Source organism: Chaetodon trifascialis, chromosome 1, assembly GCF_039877785.1.
Source record: "Chaetodon trifascialis isolate fChaTrf1 chromosome 1, fChaTrf1.hap1, whole genome shotgun sequence".
In the NCBI taxonomy this organism is placed as follows: domain Eukaryota; kingdom Metazoa; phylum Chordata; class Actinopteri; order Chaetodontiformes; family Chaetodontidae; genus Chaetodon; species Chaetodon trifascialis.
In genome coordinates this window covers 14,028,332-14,045,688 of record NC_092056.1, presented here as the reverse complement: position 1 = coordinate 14,045,688, position 17,357 = coordinate 14,028,332, and the positions used below count along the sequence as shown (strand labels likewise).

Sequence of the window (17,357 nt, the reverse complement as noted above, 5' to 3'; positions counted from 1 at the left end):
GATGGTTTCCTGTTTGGTGTGAAGGTAAAAGGTCAATCTGTGTAACGTGTCAGCAAGCTGTCACCACACCGGTGTCGCTCGGCTCCAACCGTCGGCTGCTACTGTCACACGCATCGTCAGTGCCCCGGCTGATTTCAACATTATAGAAAATGGCCAAAAAGCGGAGAGAAAGACGAGAGACCGACGGTTTGTCTTCGGCACAGGAGGAGGTGAAGGCGAGTGCTAGTGATTCACAGGGACTGAAAGGTGGGTTCTGGCCGTATTGTCTAACTAGTCACCTGAATGTAAGGCAGAGGAGAGGAAATAGTTCAAGGCGATACTGATAGATGAAGTAATATAACGACATGGCAGCGTCACTTCTGTCGCAACTGACCTCAACGGTCAGCGCGGATGGCAGAACGGGAGCTAATGTTAGCCGGTTGCTGCCAGCTAGCGAACATTAGCCGACTTCGATGGCTAGCTTAGCAACGCCACAGCTAATAAAAAAAAACACAACGCTGTTCTGCTGAAGTAGATAAAATACACCATAAACCCTCGTAGCGAGTGTTAGTGTGGTAGTATGATGTAATGTTAATCACACTGAATATTCAGAAGAGAGCGAAATCTCAAATCTTAGTGTTTTTAGCTAGCTAGACATTTAATTAACAAAGACTGTCCAATGACTAATGGTGGGGAAGTACTCAGGTCCTCCAACGTTACTCAGGTAAAAGTGACAATAACGTTACAACACTGTGAAAATACTGCAGGACCTGCTATGAAGGTGTTATAGGCTACTGTCATATATTTAATTATTCCTGTGTTATTGCAGATCCGTTCGTGTGTAGGAAACATTTAGCAATTGTAAACGCGTTTGCACAGTTAAGTCCATAGCAATGCCTCATATTTTAATAAGTTCATCATATGTCACGTACAAAAACTCTTCCTTTGTTAAGTGACTAAGTAACTTGAGTTTATATAACAAGTGAAGCTGCTTGTCACTGCCACAAATTAAGCTGGAGTGGAGTGAAAAGTGAAATCCTTCCCGAAATTTAGAGCAATGCAGTTAACGTGGCATGAATCCAAAATACTGAAGTAAAGTATAAGTACCATTTCTATTTCAATAATTTTTTTTCTTGTGTTGAGTCCTAAAATCCCCTAAAACAAGGATATTCAACCCCTCTAGTTTGATATGTATCTGCTAGGTTGTCAGTGTTTGTCAACGGCGGGTCAGGCATTAACTTTGTATTTTGATAATATCAGATGCTTCAGTTGTAGGTATTTGAAGGATGTTTTGCATTTAGATTGAAAGGAAGGAGTTTGATGTTGTTGTGCAGGTTTTCTCCAGTGTTAGTTAGTAGTTTGTTTTTCATAATCTGCCTCAGGCTCCCGGTTTTATTTTCTGACTACATTGCTGTAGTCATTTTAAAAAAGCTATAAACCCTATATTTTAGCTGAACCTGAAATTAACATTACAGTTGTCTCTCTCTGTGAAGTGTTTATGGAAAGCATGATTTAACAGACTGTCTCAGAAACAGCAAGAGTCTGTCTCAGGTGAGACTCAGTTCCCTGTAGGGGCTTGAGGAAGTGATGCAAAACTCATAAGCAGATTGCACAAAGCCCAAAGGTAGCTATTTTGTCTGTTTTTATCGTAACCTGTTCCTTTATCTGGTTAATAACTTGTTTTCTCTGTCCACAGAGGCCCAGCATACTGCTGGGGGCTCAGCACGCATGTCTCTGCTGATTCTGGTCTCTATCTTCACCTGCGCTGCCTCAGTCATGTACCTGGTCTACAGGAACTTCCCAGAGCTTCCAGAGTAAGTTGTTTTATGGATCATTACATTTGGTTAAATGTGGGAAGGTACATTGTTCATCCCCGGAAATTAGACTTCTTTTGTATTCACAAAAAAGTGTTGGTTAATATTTTAAAATAAACATTTTTTTCAGTTTTTAAGTTCACATTTAAGATGTAAAATACATTTTTGAGCTGTCACAAAAGGATTTGTGCACAGCACAGTGGATATGCAGTTTGTTGATAGTTTGATTGTTTCAGTATGAACTGTAACGACCTATATAATGTCTTGTTGGTTAAAAAAAGTAAATCATTAAGTAAATCCTAAAGGTAAACGGTCACCAAACAAAGATCTGAGCTGTCCAGTGCAGTGTTGGATCTACATAATGTTGTTGTTTGGAGTCTTGTGGCAGAGGTCTGGAGTCAAGCTAGTGCAGACTGGCTGAGACAGGAAAAGGCACCAAATGAGACTAAGACATAACAACAGTGGAGGGGTGGCTTTCTGTTAATCCTTAGGTTGCATGAGATGCCTTAGTATTTCTATACCTGAAAAGGTTGAACTGAGCTACTGATTTTGGTAAAAACATTTTGAGCAATTAAGCTTTGGTATATGCATGCTATCATGGTTACATTAGTTAAAATGTAGAAATCTCTATTTTATTGCACTGACAGAGGCAGTTTTGAATAGTAATTGGGACTGAATGACATCTATAGCAGTGTGCAACGGCTGAAACAAGGAATTATTTAATTTTCCAACACAGAGAAGAAGAGGGGACCACGTGTTAACCACTAGGGTATGTCGCCCTTTAAAGGGGTTTACTAAGAAACTTGATCATTTGTAGGTTGACACATTAAATGAAATCATTCATGTGCAGTTCAGTCTACTTACACAGCTTCTAAACCTGTCAAGAACTACATCATTCACTGATATTGAGCAGAAGCAGCACAAAGCAACCAAGTCCCTGCTTAGTATCAGTTGAAGCCAGGTTGGAAATTGTCCTAAAGGGTTGTATTATGATGAAAACAAATTGAAAGTGTTATTGTGAAATATATGTGACTGAACTGTATGTCTTTTTTTTTTAGTGATGAAATGGAGAAAATCAAGGTCCCTAAAGACATGGATGATGCCAAAGCTTTGGGAACTGTGCTATCCAAATACAAAGACACATATTACACCCAAGTGTTGGTGGCCTACTTCGCAACATATGTTTTGTATCCTTTGAGAAAACATATGCACCTTTTGAGAAAATGTCTCAACTTTGCTTACTATTGAGAATATTTTCAGAGATGTGGGCCTTCACAGGTAGTGTGCGTTGTAATGATAACTTGTCGCAACAGTTTACTTAATTTGTTGTTAACTGAGGTCAGTATTTTACCAACTCTTTCGTGAGCAGCTAAGCAGATTTCCAGGTTTGGTCCCACCACAACAAACACTGACTGGACTCTTCCACCAGCATTTCTTACATAGTTGTGCCTTATCTCCTGTAAAAAAACAAATGTGAGTGTTGGCTGGGGTGTGTCAACAGTCTAATTGTAAGCTACTCAAATTCCAGACCAGAGATAACCAAATAATCAGTTTTATCGAGCAGTCCGTGAGTACTGACAGTAGAATCAAACTGGCTGGACAAGTACTAAACCATTCAGGGAAATACTGTTTTCATCCCTTTTTTGTATTTCTTTCTCACTCAACAGAAAAAATAATAAACTTTTCATGTATTTATGATGATTATTGTTAACTTATTTGATTGAACATGCATCTGTCAGCAGTGTGTGCTTTTGCCTTGACACATTTGTCAGCCTCCAGACATTTGCAATCCCTGGATCGATCTTTCTCAGCATCCTGTCTGGGTATCTTTACCCTTTCCCCTTGGCTCTGTTCTTAGTCTGCTTGGTGAGTAAAGAAGGACAGTACGAAATGTGTGACTGAAAACAAATGTGCACAAAAAATAGGACTGTGGTTGTCTCCTCCTCATCATATGCCTCAGTCACTCATCATGTCTTTTCCCTGTTGCTTGCAGTGCTCTGGTCTGGGTGCTTCCTTTTGCTATATGCTGTCATATCTGGTGGGCAGACCCATGGTCTACAAGTATCTCTCAGAAAGAGCACAGAAATGGTCACAGCAGGTAAAAGCCTTCATGGAAAATGTGCTGTCTGTTGAAGGTTTAAACACCTTTCAGTGTTTTTTTCTTTTGTATTAATCATATATGATAAGCACCTGTGCAGTCTATTGTATTCCAAAACAAAAACAATGCAGTTAATCATGATGCTTACATTGTTCAGTTTTTATTGGCACTGTATGACTGCAGTCAATTCGGATTTAAGGGAATTGTTTAGTTGGTTTTACCAAAATATATATGTATTATTGAAAAATATGATGTAACTGTTACTGAAATTGCTATAATGACAGATGTACTGGTGCAGGTTATTACATAATGCCATAGTTGATGGTGATGTTGTGTCTTAGGGCTATAGCACTACATTGAGACAGGTTTCTCTGCTTCAAAAACAACCACAGTGTTAAATCAATAGTTCTCTGATGCAGCGTCAATAAAAACTGATCGTTTAAACTTCACAGATAAGATTTATTGCAGAGCTGTTGTATTGGACTGCAGTATTTTGCTCCAGTGTCACTAATAAACTGGTGATTCAGGCCATATGACGTAATAAACATTCTGCTCGTGACTTTCTGCTGGCAGGTTGACAAACATAGAGATCATTTAATCAATTACATCATCTTCCTGAGGATCACCCCCTTTCTTCCCAACTGGTTCATCAATATTACCTCACCTGTCATCAATGTGCCTTTGGGGGTTTTCTTCATTGGCACCTTTCTTGGTAAGATGATCAATCCCTTCTTCTGTATTTTATTTCGCTGTCATTGGTTGTTCACTGACTCACCTGTATTTAACCTGGCTCCTTCACAGGAGTGGCCCCACCATCCTTTGTAGCAATCAACGCAGGCACAACACTGTACAAACTGACCACAGCCGGCGAGGCCGTGTCCTGGAACTCTCTGGCTGTGCTCGGTGTACTCGCTGTGCTCTCCATATTGCCCGTCTGCTTCCAGAAAAAGCTGCAGAAGAAACTAGAGTAGAACGTGTAACACCTCAGCACCTCATCTGCTGGCTGATCCCAACGTCCCCTTCCCTCGGCTCAGGAACATGCAGCTGTCACTCAAGTTGCTCTGCCTCAGTCTCATACACAGCTGCTGGTTTTCTGCTGGTGGGAGAGTCTCTGCCCACTGGCTAAACAAGCAACTCATTGACCACAAAACGCATGCAGTGGTGGGTTGTTTCTGATGAGGTATAAACATGTTTTTTGGTTTCGGTGAATTATGTTGTTCATTGTGGCTCGTCTTGTAAATAAGAGCGATTGGGTTTTTTGTTTTTATTTAAGGCACTGCTCATTATTGTACGATTCTTGACGGACATTTAAAGGTGCTACTTGTAGGTTATTGAAGTAAAACAATCTGATACTTGAATTTTTCTTTTTTAAATTCCGATCCCAGTTGTTCCATATGGCCCACTTTTCGTGGAGAAAACAGTTTCTCTTTTGCTAGAAACTGTTTCCTGTATGAAACCACATGCAACATCCATTTTTTTAATAACTGGACAACCTTTTCCCCTTTTTCTTATTCTTCAGCAGTAGCATATCAATTACTACAACCTGTTTGTAGCACCTTTAAGGGTCCAGCGTGTAGGATTTGGGCAATCTATTGGCAGAAATTGAATATGGTTTTCATTAATGTATAATGACCTGAAAATAAGAATTGTGTTTTCATGACCTTAGAATGAGCTCTTCATATCTACTGAGGGAGCGGTTCCTTGTCCACAGAGTCCACCATGTTGCACTGCCATGTTTCTACAGTAGCCCAGAGCGGGCAAACCAAACACTGGCTCCACAGAGGGCCTTTCATTAGTTTCACTGTCACTGTAGGTTCTCCGACACACTTGGTAAGGGAGGAGTATTCAGCTGGTTGCACGCTGCAACCTCACCACTAGACACCACAAAATCCTCCACACTGGTCCTTTAAGTTCCACTCTCTTTATATTATTTATTTTAACATGCTTGTGTCATGCTTTTTCAACCCTAATGAAGTGCACCACCACAGCAATAACTGTCACTCTACTGTTGAAAGTGGGTTTTAGTTTTTAACAAATCCGTTTTGATATCTGGACCTTGCCTTTGCAAAGATGTGCAGTGCGAAGAAAAAATGAAACTGAAAAACGTAATGACTGATGTCAGTAAATGCATATTGTGATGACGTGGTTGAGTTTCCATGTTCTTCTCCGAAAGGTGCCTGTATCCACTGCCATGAAATAGCCCCTTTTATTTTCACCCATTTCTGTCTATATTTGTTGCCTGAAGCAGCTTTTTGCACTGTAACTTGTAAAGAACAGACAACGCTGGTGTAATATTTTCTCACAACACAACTTATTTATGTCTGGTAAGATGCATGCAACCCAGAAACGTTAGTGAAAAGCCAAACAGAAATCTTGGCTTGTGAGTTTGATAAATCCAAGATGGGTGCTCAAAATGTGTAATGCAAAGCTCGGTGTGCATACAGATTATGTGTCCATCTCTACCCTATGATATAGTTTGCTATTCCAGTACAGAGCTGGACATACCATGGATGATACACCAGTGCCCTCAATGTGGCTGCCAATGGACTGAGGCATCCAAGCCTTACCTTTCTTTGTACTGCTTCCATTCTTCACCAGGAGGAATGTGTACATGTATTACGATGCCTGATTTATGTTGCTGTTTTGTTTTCTTTAAATTGTTTGGAATGGCTGATTATGTCCTGTGCTACAAAATCTTTTAGATAATCTTTTAGATTTTTTTTTTTTTTTTTTTTTTTGCCTGTGTACCAACGTAACTTATTGCTGCTTAAAAACTTTCTGAACAGTTGTCAGAGACGTGGATGCAGTGAATGTACGTTCAGGCAACTTTTCTCTAATCTCTTAAAATTGCACATTTATAGAGGCAGAAGATTTGAGACGTTTTGAAATTTAACATTTTTAATTTAATGTCTTATTATTCAATAGGTTTACTGTCAATTGATGTGACATTTGAGCGGTTCTACTGTATGAGGATGCTGATGCCTGAGCATTTTATGTTCTCCTGTTTTTTGTAACAGGACGCAAAGCCGAGTACTGTTGGGTTGGTTTTTACTGGTCTTACTGGTTTATGAGAGATCTGCATTTGTACACCTGATTGTTGTTTTGGAAAATGCCTCCTCTGATGTGGTTATGTCAAGTGGTAAGTGCTATAAACTGGTCCTAAAATTTTTTTTTTTTTTTTTTGGTCTTACTATTTAAACATCTTTGAAGTTCTCCGTAATACTAAATCTGCCAAGATGATAGATTTGACTTGATTTTTTTCCTCTATTTCCTAAACATTTAAACCTAAACCTATTCTAAACCTCACACTGAACATATATTCAAATTGGACATATTATTGCTGTTTATTTTGTCCTGTTACCTATCAAAGACATAGTGAGATCATTCTTGTGTAACCTCTGTTAACATTTCATGAATCAGTATTATTTTGTACTGAGCAGTAATGTATTGCAGTATGAAGTGTTTACAGATTGCAAATTGCTGTTCTATCTAATCAAATTTATGTTGTTTTTTTTTAATATTTATTGAATCATTAAAATTATCTTTACACAAAATGATTTAGTTTGGAGAATTATCTGTGAAGAGTACATGAGTCATGCTGCAGCAGGGAACTGTCATCACAGTGTTATAGCTTTTTGTGGAGCAACATTGAATTATAAATCATCAATACAAAATTCTTGTGATTCTTTCCAACTTGGGCATTCCCAGAAAAGAAATATTAAGGTCGTAGTGTGGTCGAGAGGGAGGCTTTACTGCCACCAGGTGGTGATATTGCAGCATTTCTGCCAAGCTCTGGTCTGTTCGGATAACATGACATTCACCCATTTACAGGACGTGCTGCCCTGTCAGTACTTATAATATACGATAACTGGGGGAGCTTAACACCTAATTCATAAGTAAAACTAAAAGAATTGACCACACCGATGTTTTAAACAGGGTCTTCAGGTAACTAATGTGGATTTTAAGACGTGTGAGCTCAGCAGTCAAGCCTGTTGACCACATTTCCGGTGATCTAGATTCTAGTTTGGATGTACAAACACAAGAACTTTAATTCATCACAGAGTGAAAACAATGATGATAAATGAAGAAATTTTGATCAAATTTACTGTATTTAACAATCAGTGTTACATTCAAGCACTGGTCTCTGTGTACATGTGTTATCATCTATACTTTTACACTGCACACACACACTCTGATGTATTTAAAGGCCAATGAAAGCACTTTACATCACATAAAAACCAGGGGGTCACATAAAGGTGCCTCTCTAGAAATAAACAACCAACCACTGATTCATTTCCTCAAAGCAAAGCGCTGAGGAGAAGAGGACGGAACACTGTGTCTGACGTCCAGAGATTATGGGTCCACTTTGGCTGCTGAGCAGTTTAAGAATGATTCATGTCGGGTTCATGCACCAAAGCTGTCAGTCTGGTGGTACTTCATGTACTGAGTGCTGAGGACTACAGCTGTGGTGGTGCTGTTGACGGACCACAATGCATTTCGACTGCAACGCTCTGATTTCTGTGGATGTGTAAAGCCAGATAATAAATCCGGAAGTAATGAAAATTTCTTTAAAAATAAGACAACAACTGTTCTCAGTTACTAAAAATGCATTCAGTAGTCAATTGGTTAAGGAGTTAATTGTTCTGCATGGACCCTAAAATTTACTCAGAAGACTGTTTCGTCCTGTCATGTGCCCATTAATAAAAGAGGTAAAAGGAAGTTAAAATGTTAACAGTTGTAAGAATACAGTATATATGTATGTACTGTATATGTACATGTATATATGTATTTTTTTTTCTTAAACTACTGCAGAAAATAGGAAGTTGTGTGTATATTAACTGTAAACCATGCGTAATATTTTTTGATATAGAATTTTACAGTGTTCCATTTAATCTCCAAATAATCATTATATTAAAAAAAACAAAAACAAAACAAAAAAAACGGTATGGCTGATTTTCTTTTTTTTTTCTCACTACCAGATTTATGTAAGTATTTACATAAGGGTTTATTATCGTATATATGATATAATGTTATATATATTTCAATGTAATATTTTATTCTATATATATACATATATTTATTTGACTGTGTAGTGATTTGTGTATGCGTTTTCCAGTTATTTTTATAAGGGTACGTACAGATAAAACACCGCAGATTAAGCGAAAGTTTAGGGCACGGCAGCATTTTGACGAATGATTCTTGTAGTTTGGTTCAAACTCAAACTTCCGCATTCGTTGAAAGTTGTACCTACGACGTTTTATTGTGAAGGGTCGCGGCCGGATGTGTCGTTACAGTTGCTGTGGGCAGGACAGGTCAACTTGGTATCGGTGCTGGTTTTCGAGCTTCGCAGTAACGTAGCATCCGTGATGGCAGAGAGAAATCACTTCTCCGAGTTCCTTTAATATGCTCCCTGTTGAGGGGATAAGGGTACCACCGGACCAGTCTCAAAATGACCACCGGCTTCAGCTCCGGTTCCTGCCGGTTCGCAGATTATTTTGTGATCTGCGGACTCGACACCGAAAGCGGGCTGGAACCCGACGAACTGTCCGGTAAGCGCATTAGCCATCCGAGTAAATGTCGTGTTGATGCTGTAGCAAATAAGGTAGGAAGGACAGGATGTTATAGCACCAGGTCAGCGCTATTATTTAGCTTGTACGGCGTCTTAACGTGCCTGTACTTGATGTATCCGTAAAACAGACCGCAGGTTATTAAGAAGAACACCCAGCGGACATCACGTTAGGCCTCGCTCATCTTCTCTCAGCCTGTTTGTCTGTAATGCTCGCTGATGAGAGAGAGGGGATTACTGCCCTGTTATGTCTCTAACGCACTGACGTGAATTTGAATTCGAAGGCTGTCGATCATTTCCCTCCTGACTTTCACACACTATCTATATCAAGATGATCTGATGTCGGTGCTGCGCAGTAATCAATATTTTATATGAGCTACACTGCTCTCAGTTAATTCAGGTTTGGTGTTGGACAATGGCGATAAAACTGAACCTAGAACAGCTGATGGTGTTGTCATATGGCGGCTCCTTGCTGTTACCGGGTTGTCTTGAGCTGTCAGATGCTCAGGGGCTAAAATGAATCATGCCGTGTCAGCGACCCCTGACATCCTCAGCATCCACCAAAGACCCACAGTGTGCATGCGACCCTCCTCTTCAAGTAACCTCCTTTGAGGGCACACCCTTCCCTTCACGATTCAGTGGCATCTAATGAGAGTCCAGCAGGCTGTGACACATCCGGTTCAATGCTGGGACCTTCTCTGTTTTTCGGATTTTGCTTGCATGAGCATGTGTTTTGATTAAAAGAGAGATGATGAGCGCATGCAGTGTATCTGCATGGGAAGCTGTGGCCTGAGGGTCCCTAAATTGTCTGGACCCTGAGCATGAACTGTGTGAAATGTCTGCCCTTTCTGTCGTCCTGCATCCCTGGTCAGCGGCTTGTTTTCAGATGTTCGAGTTGATCATAAATCAAAATGCATTTTAGCATCAACGTGACAGTATTGTTGGAAGAGTCACGCGCAGACAACACATGGATTTACCAGAAACGATGAAGGTGTTCAGTCCAACCTACCCAGCTGCATTTGTGAATTGACAAGTATTTCAAAACATGAGGAAAGACATTTAAAGATGTGATGAAGGAGTCACCCGGCGAGGCTGGTTGGGTAGCTATGACAGCTGATAGAAGCCATGTGATTGGGTATTGTACCACAGCGGCACATTTCACCTCAAAGAACAGGACCTAACAAAGACAGCTGCTTTGTCTTGGTCCAAAAATGGCAAACAAAAGGCTGAAAATGCCTCTGGTGACATGCTGTGTAAACTGTGGATGGCGATGATCATTGGAAAACTATTATTCTTAAATATGCAGATGCGTCTCACCAGTGTTATTGTTCATGAAATGCATTTGGCTCCATGACAGATGGGTGCGTTGGGTCGCGTGGCCGTTATAGTTTGCCCTGAAGGTGCCTCCACCCAGGAAAAAAACATATCATAATTAATACCCCGGAGTCTTTGTCTCCTCTTGGACTCAATGCAGACTCAAGACATTAGTTGTGTTTGCTAAATATCAGTGTTTAGACTTTTGACATTAGATTGTTTGTCTCGTTTGGAGTGTAAATATCTGGCAACTCCAGCATCTCCCCCATCAGCTAATGTCAGGGTTTCCCCGCAGCAACCCAGACCCCCTGCCAACTCGTGCTCTTGGGGAAACCCCAAATGTTGAAGTGGACAAACAGGTTTAGAAAGATGTAATATAGTTTCAGTTCAAGTGCTGAACTCATCGCGGCGTTGAGATTCAATTGTTGTGTAATTCCCATGAAGAAGAATCAGGTTTTCGCTCATGTTGGCAGCTGTTACGCCTCAACCAGGCAAACTATCCGAAGGCAGATCAGCTGCACTGACACGAAGAAGCCTCAAGCCTGTTGGGGGTAAATGTCATTAGGTATACGTATGAGCTCTCGTCGACCGGGCCGCTGCTCTTCCACTCCTCTGGCTTCAGACAACAAAAGACGATTGATACGCAGTGATTGATAAGAATCAACAACAGTGAAGAGTCAGTTTCATCTGGACTTTCTGTGTGATTTACTGTGACTCAGCAGGTAGTGAGAGGCTTGCATCGGCTGCTGTGGCTGAAAGAAAGTTATTTCCATCTTAAAGCAATAGCTTTAGTACTTAGTTTTCAAAGACTCAACCCCTGTACTTCCTATTTTTGCTTCCTGTTATTCAAGTTCCTGTTTACGGTTAAGCTCAATTTTACTTGAAATTGATGAAATTAATAGAAGCTCACGAACGTTTTGGCCCTGCGTCCTCTGCCAGCTGGTGTTTTCCACTCCTGAAAGTGAAGCGGAGTAACCAGCTGTGAAAGTGCTGTCAGCCTCGCATCAGCGTGGATGGAGAAAAGCCTGCTGCACCTGGTTATTATTCTTCAAATTGTGGTTTGGTACCACAGAGTGGCAGCAAAATAAATTGCTTATTAGATATTTTGTGTCAGCTAATTAGATTCATTCAGCTGTCAGACTCTGAAATGAATGCACGCTGTTTGTTTCTGACGCATGTAAAATAAATAAGTATAGATTTTGATTTTGGTTTTTTGTATCGAGTAATGGCCTAGTACTTATATCGTTATGTTTTCAAATGATCTTTCCAATTTCCAAATGGCTCTAGTGGAGTAAAATGCCTAAATGTGCCATTGGGTGAATGCTTGTGACTGGACAACAGTGTAAGCAGCTGAAAGCTTGCACAGAAGCACAAACTGGGGCTCTGTGGTCAAACATCTCAGAAGCTGCTCCACTTACTGCATGCCGCTGCTGCGAAGAGGTTAGGGGCTTGCCCTTATCGACTTTCAGTTTTGAGAGGAAATGGTGCGGAAATTCCATTGTTACAGGTTACATACGATTAAGTACGTGAAACAAAAGATAAAGGTGTACCTTCAAGTTCTTCTGCATTTTAATTCAGCTGTGAACACGCGGTAGAAAGTGTCTCATCCAGTCAGATTTGAGTCTTTGCATTGATGGAATACTTCATTCTTTTCCACAATGAAACCAAAATACTGTACATGTGTGATACTTCGGTGGTGCTTCAGATGTGGTTCATGTGTGGTGCTTTAAAAGGAAATGCAGATGCTGGGAAACGGCGCTTCAATTTAGAGAAACAGAGCTGTAAATATGTGAAAAATGAAGTCAGCAATTGAAGTGCCAAGAGTTTTTTCTGAATTTCTGAAATATATTTGAATACTATCACTGAAAGAAATTGTTGATTAATTGACAGAGGATCGATCAGCAGCTGTTCTGATAATCAGTTCATCATTGAAGTCATTCTCTGGTTCCAAATTTGAGGATTTGCCACTTTGTTTTTATCGTATGTGATTGTAAATGGAAACATCTTTTTGGATGATGGTGGTCAGGCAGAACCAGCAGTTTGAAGATGCCACCTTGTAAATCGTAATCTATGAATTGATTGTCTGTTGATAGAGCATCAGTCGTCAGCTATTTTGACATTTCATTGTTTTAAGTTATTTGTAGAAATGACCGACAATACTGGAGTCTAGTGTCTCAGTTGTTTGAATTGGCTTCTTCTGTTTGTCATAAATCAGAGTGAACTAGAAATCTTTGGGTTTTGGTCTGTTGTTTGGGCAAACCGAGACATTACAGCATGACATTCGCACTATTTTCTGACTTTTCGTGGAAAAAAACAATTAAATTGTTACTGTTAAAGACTTTTACTGAGCTTTAACTACTTTTATCTGAACCAACACTTCAGCTGTCATTGAAGCTGATCATAAAGAAAAAAACGTCATGAAACATTAAAGAGACAATTCAGCCTCATCTTACAGAGCAGACACTGAGGATAGTTTCTCAGGAGCCATACTCACCTAGTAATTATTATTATTACTGAACAGATGATCAAACATTATTCAGTAATTACACACCAAATGATTTAAGCATTTTAAATCCATTAAAATAATCTTTTGTGAAACTTTGCCAAGAAAACTGTTGGCTATTGGTGGACGCCATGAATGAAATGAGCCAATTCAAACTCTCTGCTGCTTTCATGACAATGTGTTCCTCATTTTTAATACAGTGCAGTGGTGATTTATGTACAGTGACACACAAAGAAAGGGCCCAAACTTTCTTAAAGCTCAGTGTCTGGCAGCACAGTGAGGACCTGATTAGCATATGTATGACCCTGCAGCCTTGCAGGCCACACTGGAAACACAGGGAGCTGAGGGACATAAGTACACTCGCACACAGGCTCCACTTATTCAAATGCTAAATACCCTTTGAATTTCCCAGGCAGCCTCTCTCCCCCAATCCTACTCAGCAAACAAATGAGGATGAATGGCTCAACATGAAAGCTGGCTTTAAATGTATTATGTGGGCTTTCATATTTCCATTCAGTTGTTTATTTACGGGCCTGCAAAGAGTGTCCTGTCGGTGTTTTTTAAAAATCCACTCCTACGTAAACCAGGGGACTTTTGAAGATTCATTACAGATTTCACATGGCTTTGAAGGTGCACTTTATCTTGACCTTTACTCTCAAAATTGTGAGAAAATTGTCTTTCTTATGGAGTCAACTGGCAAATTTCCTATTAATCATTTCATTGTGGAGTTGCTATGTCGCCACCCCTGCTTCTAGTAAGTGAAGGTCCCGTTCATTTCTCCCATAGACAGCGTTGTGTGACTCACAGTTGGAGCTCTCACGTGGTTTGGATTGACCTAACACTCCCTCGACGAACAGCTGAACGCTTGAAAAAAGCTTGTTCGTTGATAAAAAGTCACAGATTTAATCCTGTGGATGCGAAGACTCCCACTCCCAAGACGCATTTTGGCAAGAAACATCCAACCATAGAACTTAAAATTCATCAATTTCGGATATCATTAAAAAATTGAAATGGATTACAGAATGGGTCTACTTACGATGTGTGCTTTTCACCAAGACCCTGAGTGTTTAGCTGCTGCAGCATCACGCGGCATTTCATACGTGCTGCATTCAGAGTTGAATCTAGATATATAAGGATCATTTTCATGCCCTGAGCAGTGATGATAAGCTAACAGTGAATGTATAAACGTACTGTTCCCTGTTTGAATAAGACCTGAGGTGAGAGCGTAGAGGTGCTCCTGAGGTGAAGGTTTACGTTCTTTCCCGTCACGGCAGAGTAATTAAACCTGCACATTCTTGTCTAAAGCACTGCGTATTTTCTCTAGATCTCTGCAGCCCAGTCCCGCGGCTGCGAACAGATGTTTTGTGAGCTGAATTTTTCAGCTCTTACATCAAAGCAGTGTAAGATTGAAAGGTTTCTCATCCTGTTAGCTGTAAGACGTGATATAGATATCAGTCTGGCTGGTGTTTGGAATTCTTCTCTCTTTGGCTTTTAAGTTCATGACTAAATGCCCAGTCTGTTGTTTTTTTGATCACATGACTGACCTTATTTTTTACATGTGAGCTCTCTACAGACATTATGGATGTAAACAAACCGAAACAGGATTTTAATAAGCAGAAACCTTTTCCCAGCAGACATTGTGACACGCCAAAGAAGCACAGCAATAATGGCTCCATCACATTAGGATGTGCCAGTTCCAGGCCCTGGAGCTGTTTGTGATTTCGTCTGGGACACCAAAACGTAACACAGCCATGGTTAGCTTATTAGGTGCACCTGCGCCCTTCCTTGTACGAAAAGTCAAAATGTCTGCTTGGTTTGGGTGCAGCAACAAAACAGAATGAGTAAACTTACCAAAAGACTTAGAAATAAAAGTGTTTAATGTCTCAGGTATCATACCAAACTCAGAGAAGCAGTTTGTGTTAATCTGGAGATGCTCACGGACCGTTTTGACAAGGCTGGCAGGCTAAATAAGCATTCTGCTCCACTGAAAAGAGACTGTTGCTGCAGTAGGTGGTACAGGTGTTAATTCACTTAACGGTGAGCAAATCTAGAATTTGCAAGAGCAATTACTATTATTAACATAATCTGCTTTGCAACAAGGGTTTTCTGCCTCCTCCTCCTCCTCCTCACCCATCCATGAGATCACGTACACCCTGAGAGGGCAGCAGAAATCCCTGAAAGATGTTTCACACTGAGGCTACTAATCTTCATTTATGTTGTCAGCTAGGTGTTATGTTGCAGGTTGTTTGGCAACATAAGATTTGTAATTGTGAGTAAGGAGTATGAGACTACTGTGCTGTGCTGCAATATGTGGATTTCCAATGAGTCCAGTACAGTTAGAGGAATTCCTTGACATATTGGCAGTTATTTAACCACTTTCTTCCCCTACAGCTACCCAGGAAACAGGATGCTGGTTTCTCTTGGTGCGGGGCTGTAAGTGGTGTTACCCAAACACCCTCTGATCTTGATGAGGAAGGACAGCAGTGTTAGTGCGCCAGTTTTCAGTCAACTTAATTCACTGTAGCAAGTGAGAAAATTAAAAACAGAGAAACAATTTGTGAAATTTTATCCTTTTATTGGGGAAAAAAAATCCCCTCATTGTCTCTGTTGGGAGTTTGAGCTGTGAGTTTGAGCTGAAAGTGAGCGATCATGCTCTGTCAGCGCCGGGGTCCTCTGGGTGAATAAGTGTCGGTGTTGTTGCTGCGGAGTTATTTTGAAGCGTTAGCAGTATCCTCACCACATTCTGCTGCGGGCGGTCGAGTCGAGTCGTGTTTGAATACGGCTTTCTTGTCAGAGAGGTGCATCCCTTCATGTCTGAGCCCAGTGGGACATGCTACAGTAGTTGTGAGGGTGTATGAGCTGTGGGTGGTCCCTGGCTTACAGGATGAGGGAAATCTGCGAGGAGCCAGAACTCGGTGACGCTCTACTCCCACTGCTACCGGTCCACACGCTCACAGCATCACAGTCCATTTGTTGGAAAATTTGACAAATCAAGGAAATGTTCACGCTGTAGTTTGTTGGTGCTCGTGTTGATGAGTGCCCCCCCCCCCCCCCCCCCCCCCCCCCCCCCCCCAGGTGTGGCTGGAAGCTTGTAATTAGCGCTAATAGGCAGGTGAAAGGAGCACCTGCGTGGTCTATGCACAGGAGCTGCAAGCTGTGATATACCAGGTCAAAACAAAAGGAAAGGTACAATCTGCATAACTCTTCAAAAATAAAAGTATATATACTATTTATTTCTCCTAGAGGACAGTAAAGGTGTGTGTGCAGTGATAACACCACTTTGGAGGATCATTTTACCAGAACTGAAATTAAACAGGAAATCCTAAAAGTCGTTTCTCGTTCCCAGTCTTCTTGTACGTTTTCTTCTTTGATTACATTTTCCTTTTCACATTACGTGTTTCAAGTCGAGCATTTCGGCTTTTACTTTTTCATTTTCAATTTTTCAAACATTCCAGGAGTTTCTCTTTTGATTTTCATATCACTGTTTTTACAACGTCCATTTGTCATATCCAGTTTCCTTTTTTCTGCTTCTTTTTATAAATTTAATTATGACCTGCCGTGAACCTTTGTTGCATTTCTCTCACTTGCTTCCTGTCATCTGTCTACTGTCTGTAATAAAGCCATAGAAATGCTCCCACAATTAAACAAACAATTGCTGATTATTGGCTTAATTATCGTACAGTATGATAAGTCTCTGTAAAATCATTCTCCATACACACACACACATAACGTTTCTTTAAGTAACTTCGAACCATGTAATCGATGGTTGAGAAGAAAAAGACAAACCTTAGTAACAGTCCTGTTAATCTGATCGTTTAGTATGTTTGTATAGGCTTTGGACAACACTGTGTTGTGCTTTTCTTATCTTCCATGACAGATAGGAATATTTTATCCTCACTAAATTTCCTGTAATATGCTGCTTGCATATGCTCTGATAATTACCTTTAGGATTTTCACAATCAGCAGACGTCCCTGTGGCCGTCGTCGCGGCCTGCTGTGTGCAGACTGTGGGTGTGATTTATGCAAACTGAACATTACCATGAGCCGGAACTCATGAAATCCCGATTACTTTAGAGGAACAAT

The 17,357-nt window shown here is 40.5% G+C and overlaps 2 protein-coding genes across 6 annotated transcripts in view; both read left to right on the top strand.

Moving 5' to 3' along the window:
- On the top strand, positions 1–7,056 carry tmem41b (transmembrane protein 41B). The gene is made up of 7 exons (XM_070970283.1): positions 1–246; positions 1,676–1,793; positions 2,852–2,980; positions 3,566–3,659; positions 3,787–3,891; positions 4,465–4,603; positions 4,693–7,056. The coding sequence occupies exons 1-7, from the start codon at positions 150–152 to the stop codon at positions 4,860–4,862; spliced, it is 852 nt and encodes a 283-aa protein (XP_070826384.1). The 5' UTR covers positions 1–149; the 3' UTR covers positions 4,863–7,056.
- Positions 7,057–9,178: 2,122 nt separating this feature from the next.
- The window catches only part of dennd5a (DENN/MADD domain containing 5A), a 34,487-nt gene continuing 26,308 nt past the window's right edge, over positions 9,179–17,357 (top strand). For 3 of the 5 annotated variants that reach the window (XM_070977864.1, XM_070978024.1, XM_070977693.1), the window contains exon 1: positions 9,209–9,440. In XM_070977864.1, coding sequence (XP_070833965.1) covers positions 9,341–9,440 — 100 coding nt within the window. In that variant the 5' untranslated portion in view covers positions 9,209–9,340. Of the gene's footprint in view, positions 9,441–17,357 lie in introns of all 5 variants that reach the window. The other 2 variants (XM_070977948.1, XM_070977784.1) reach the window with 1 other exon arrangement.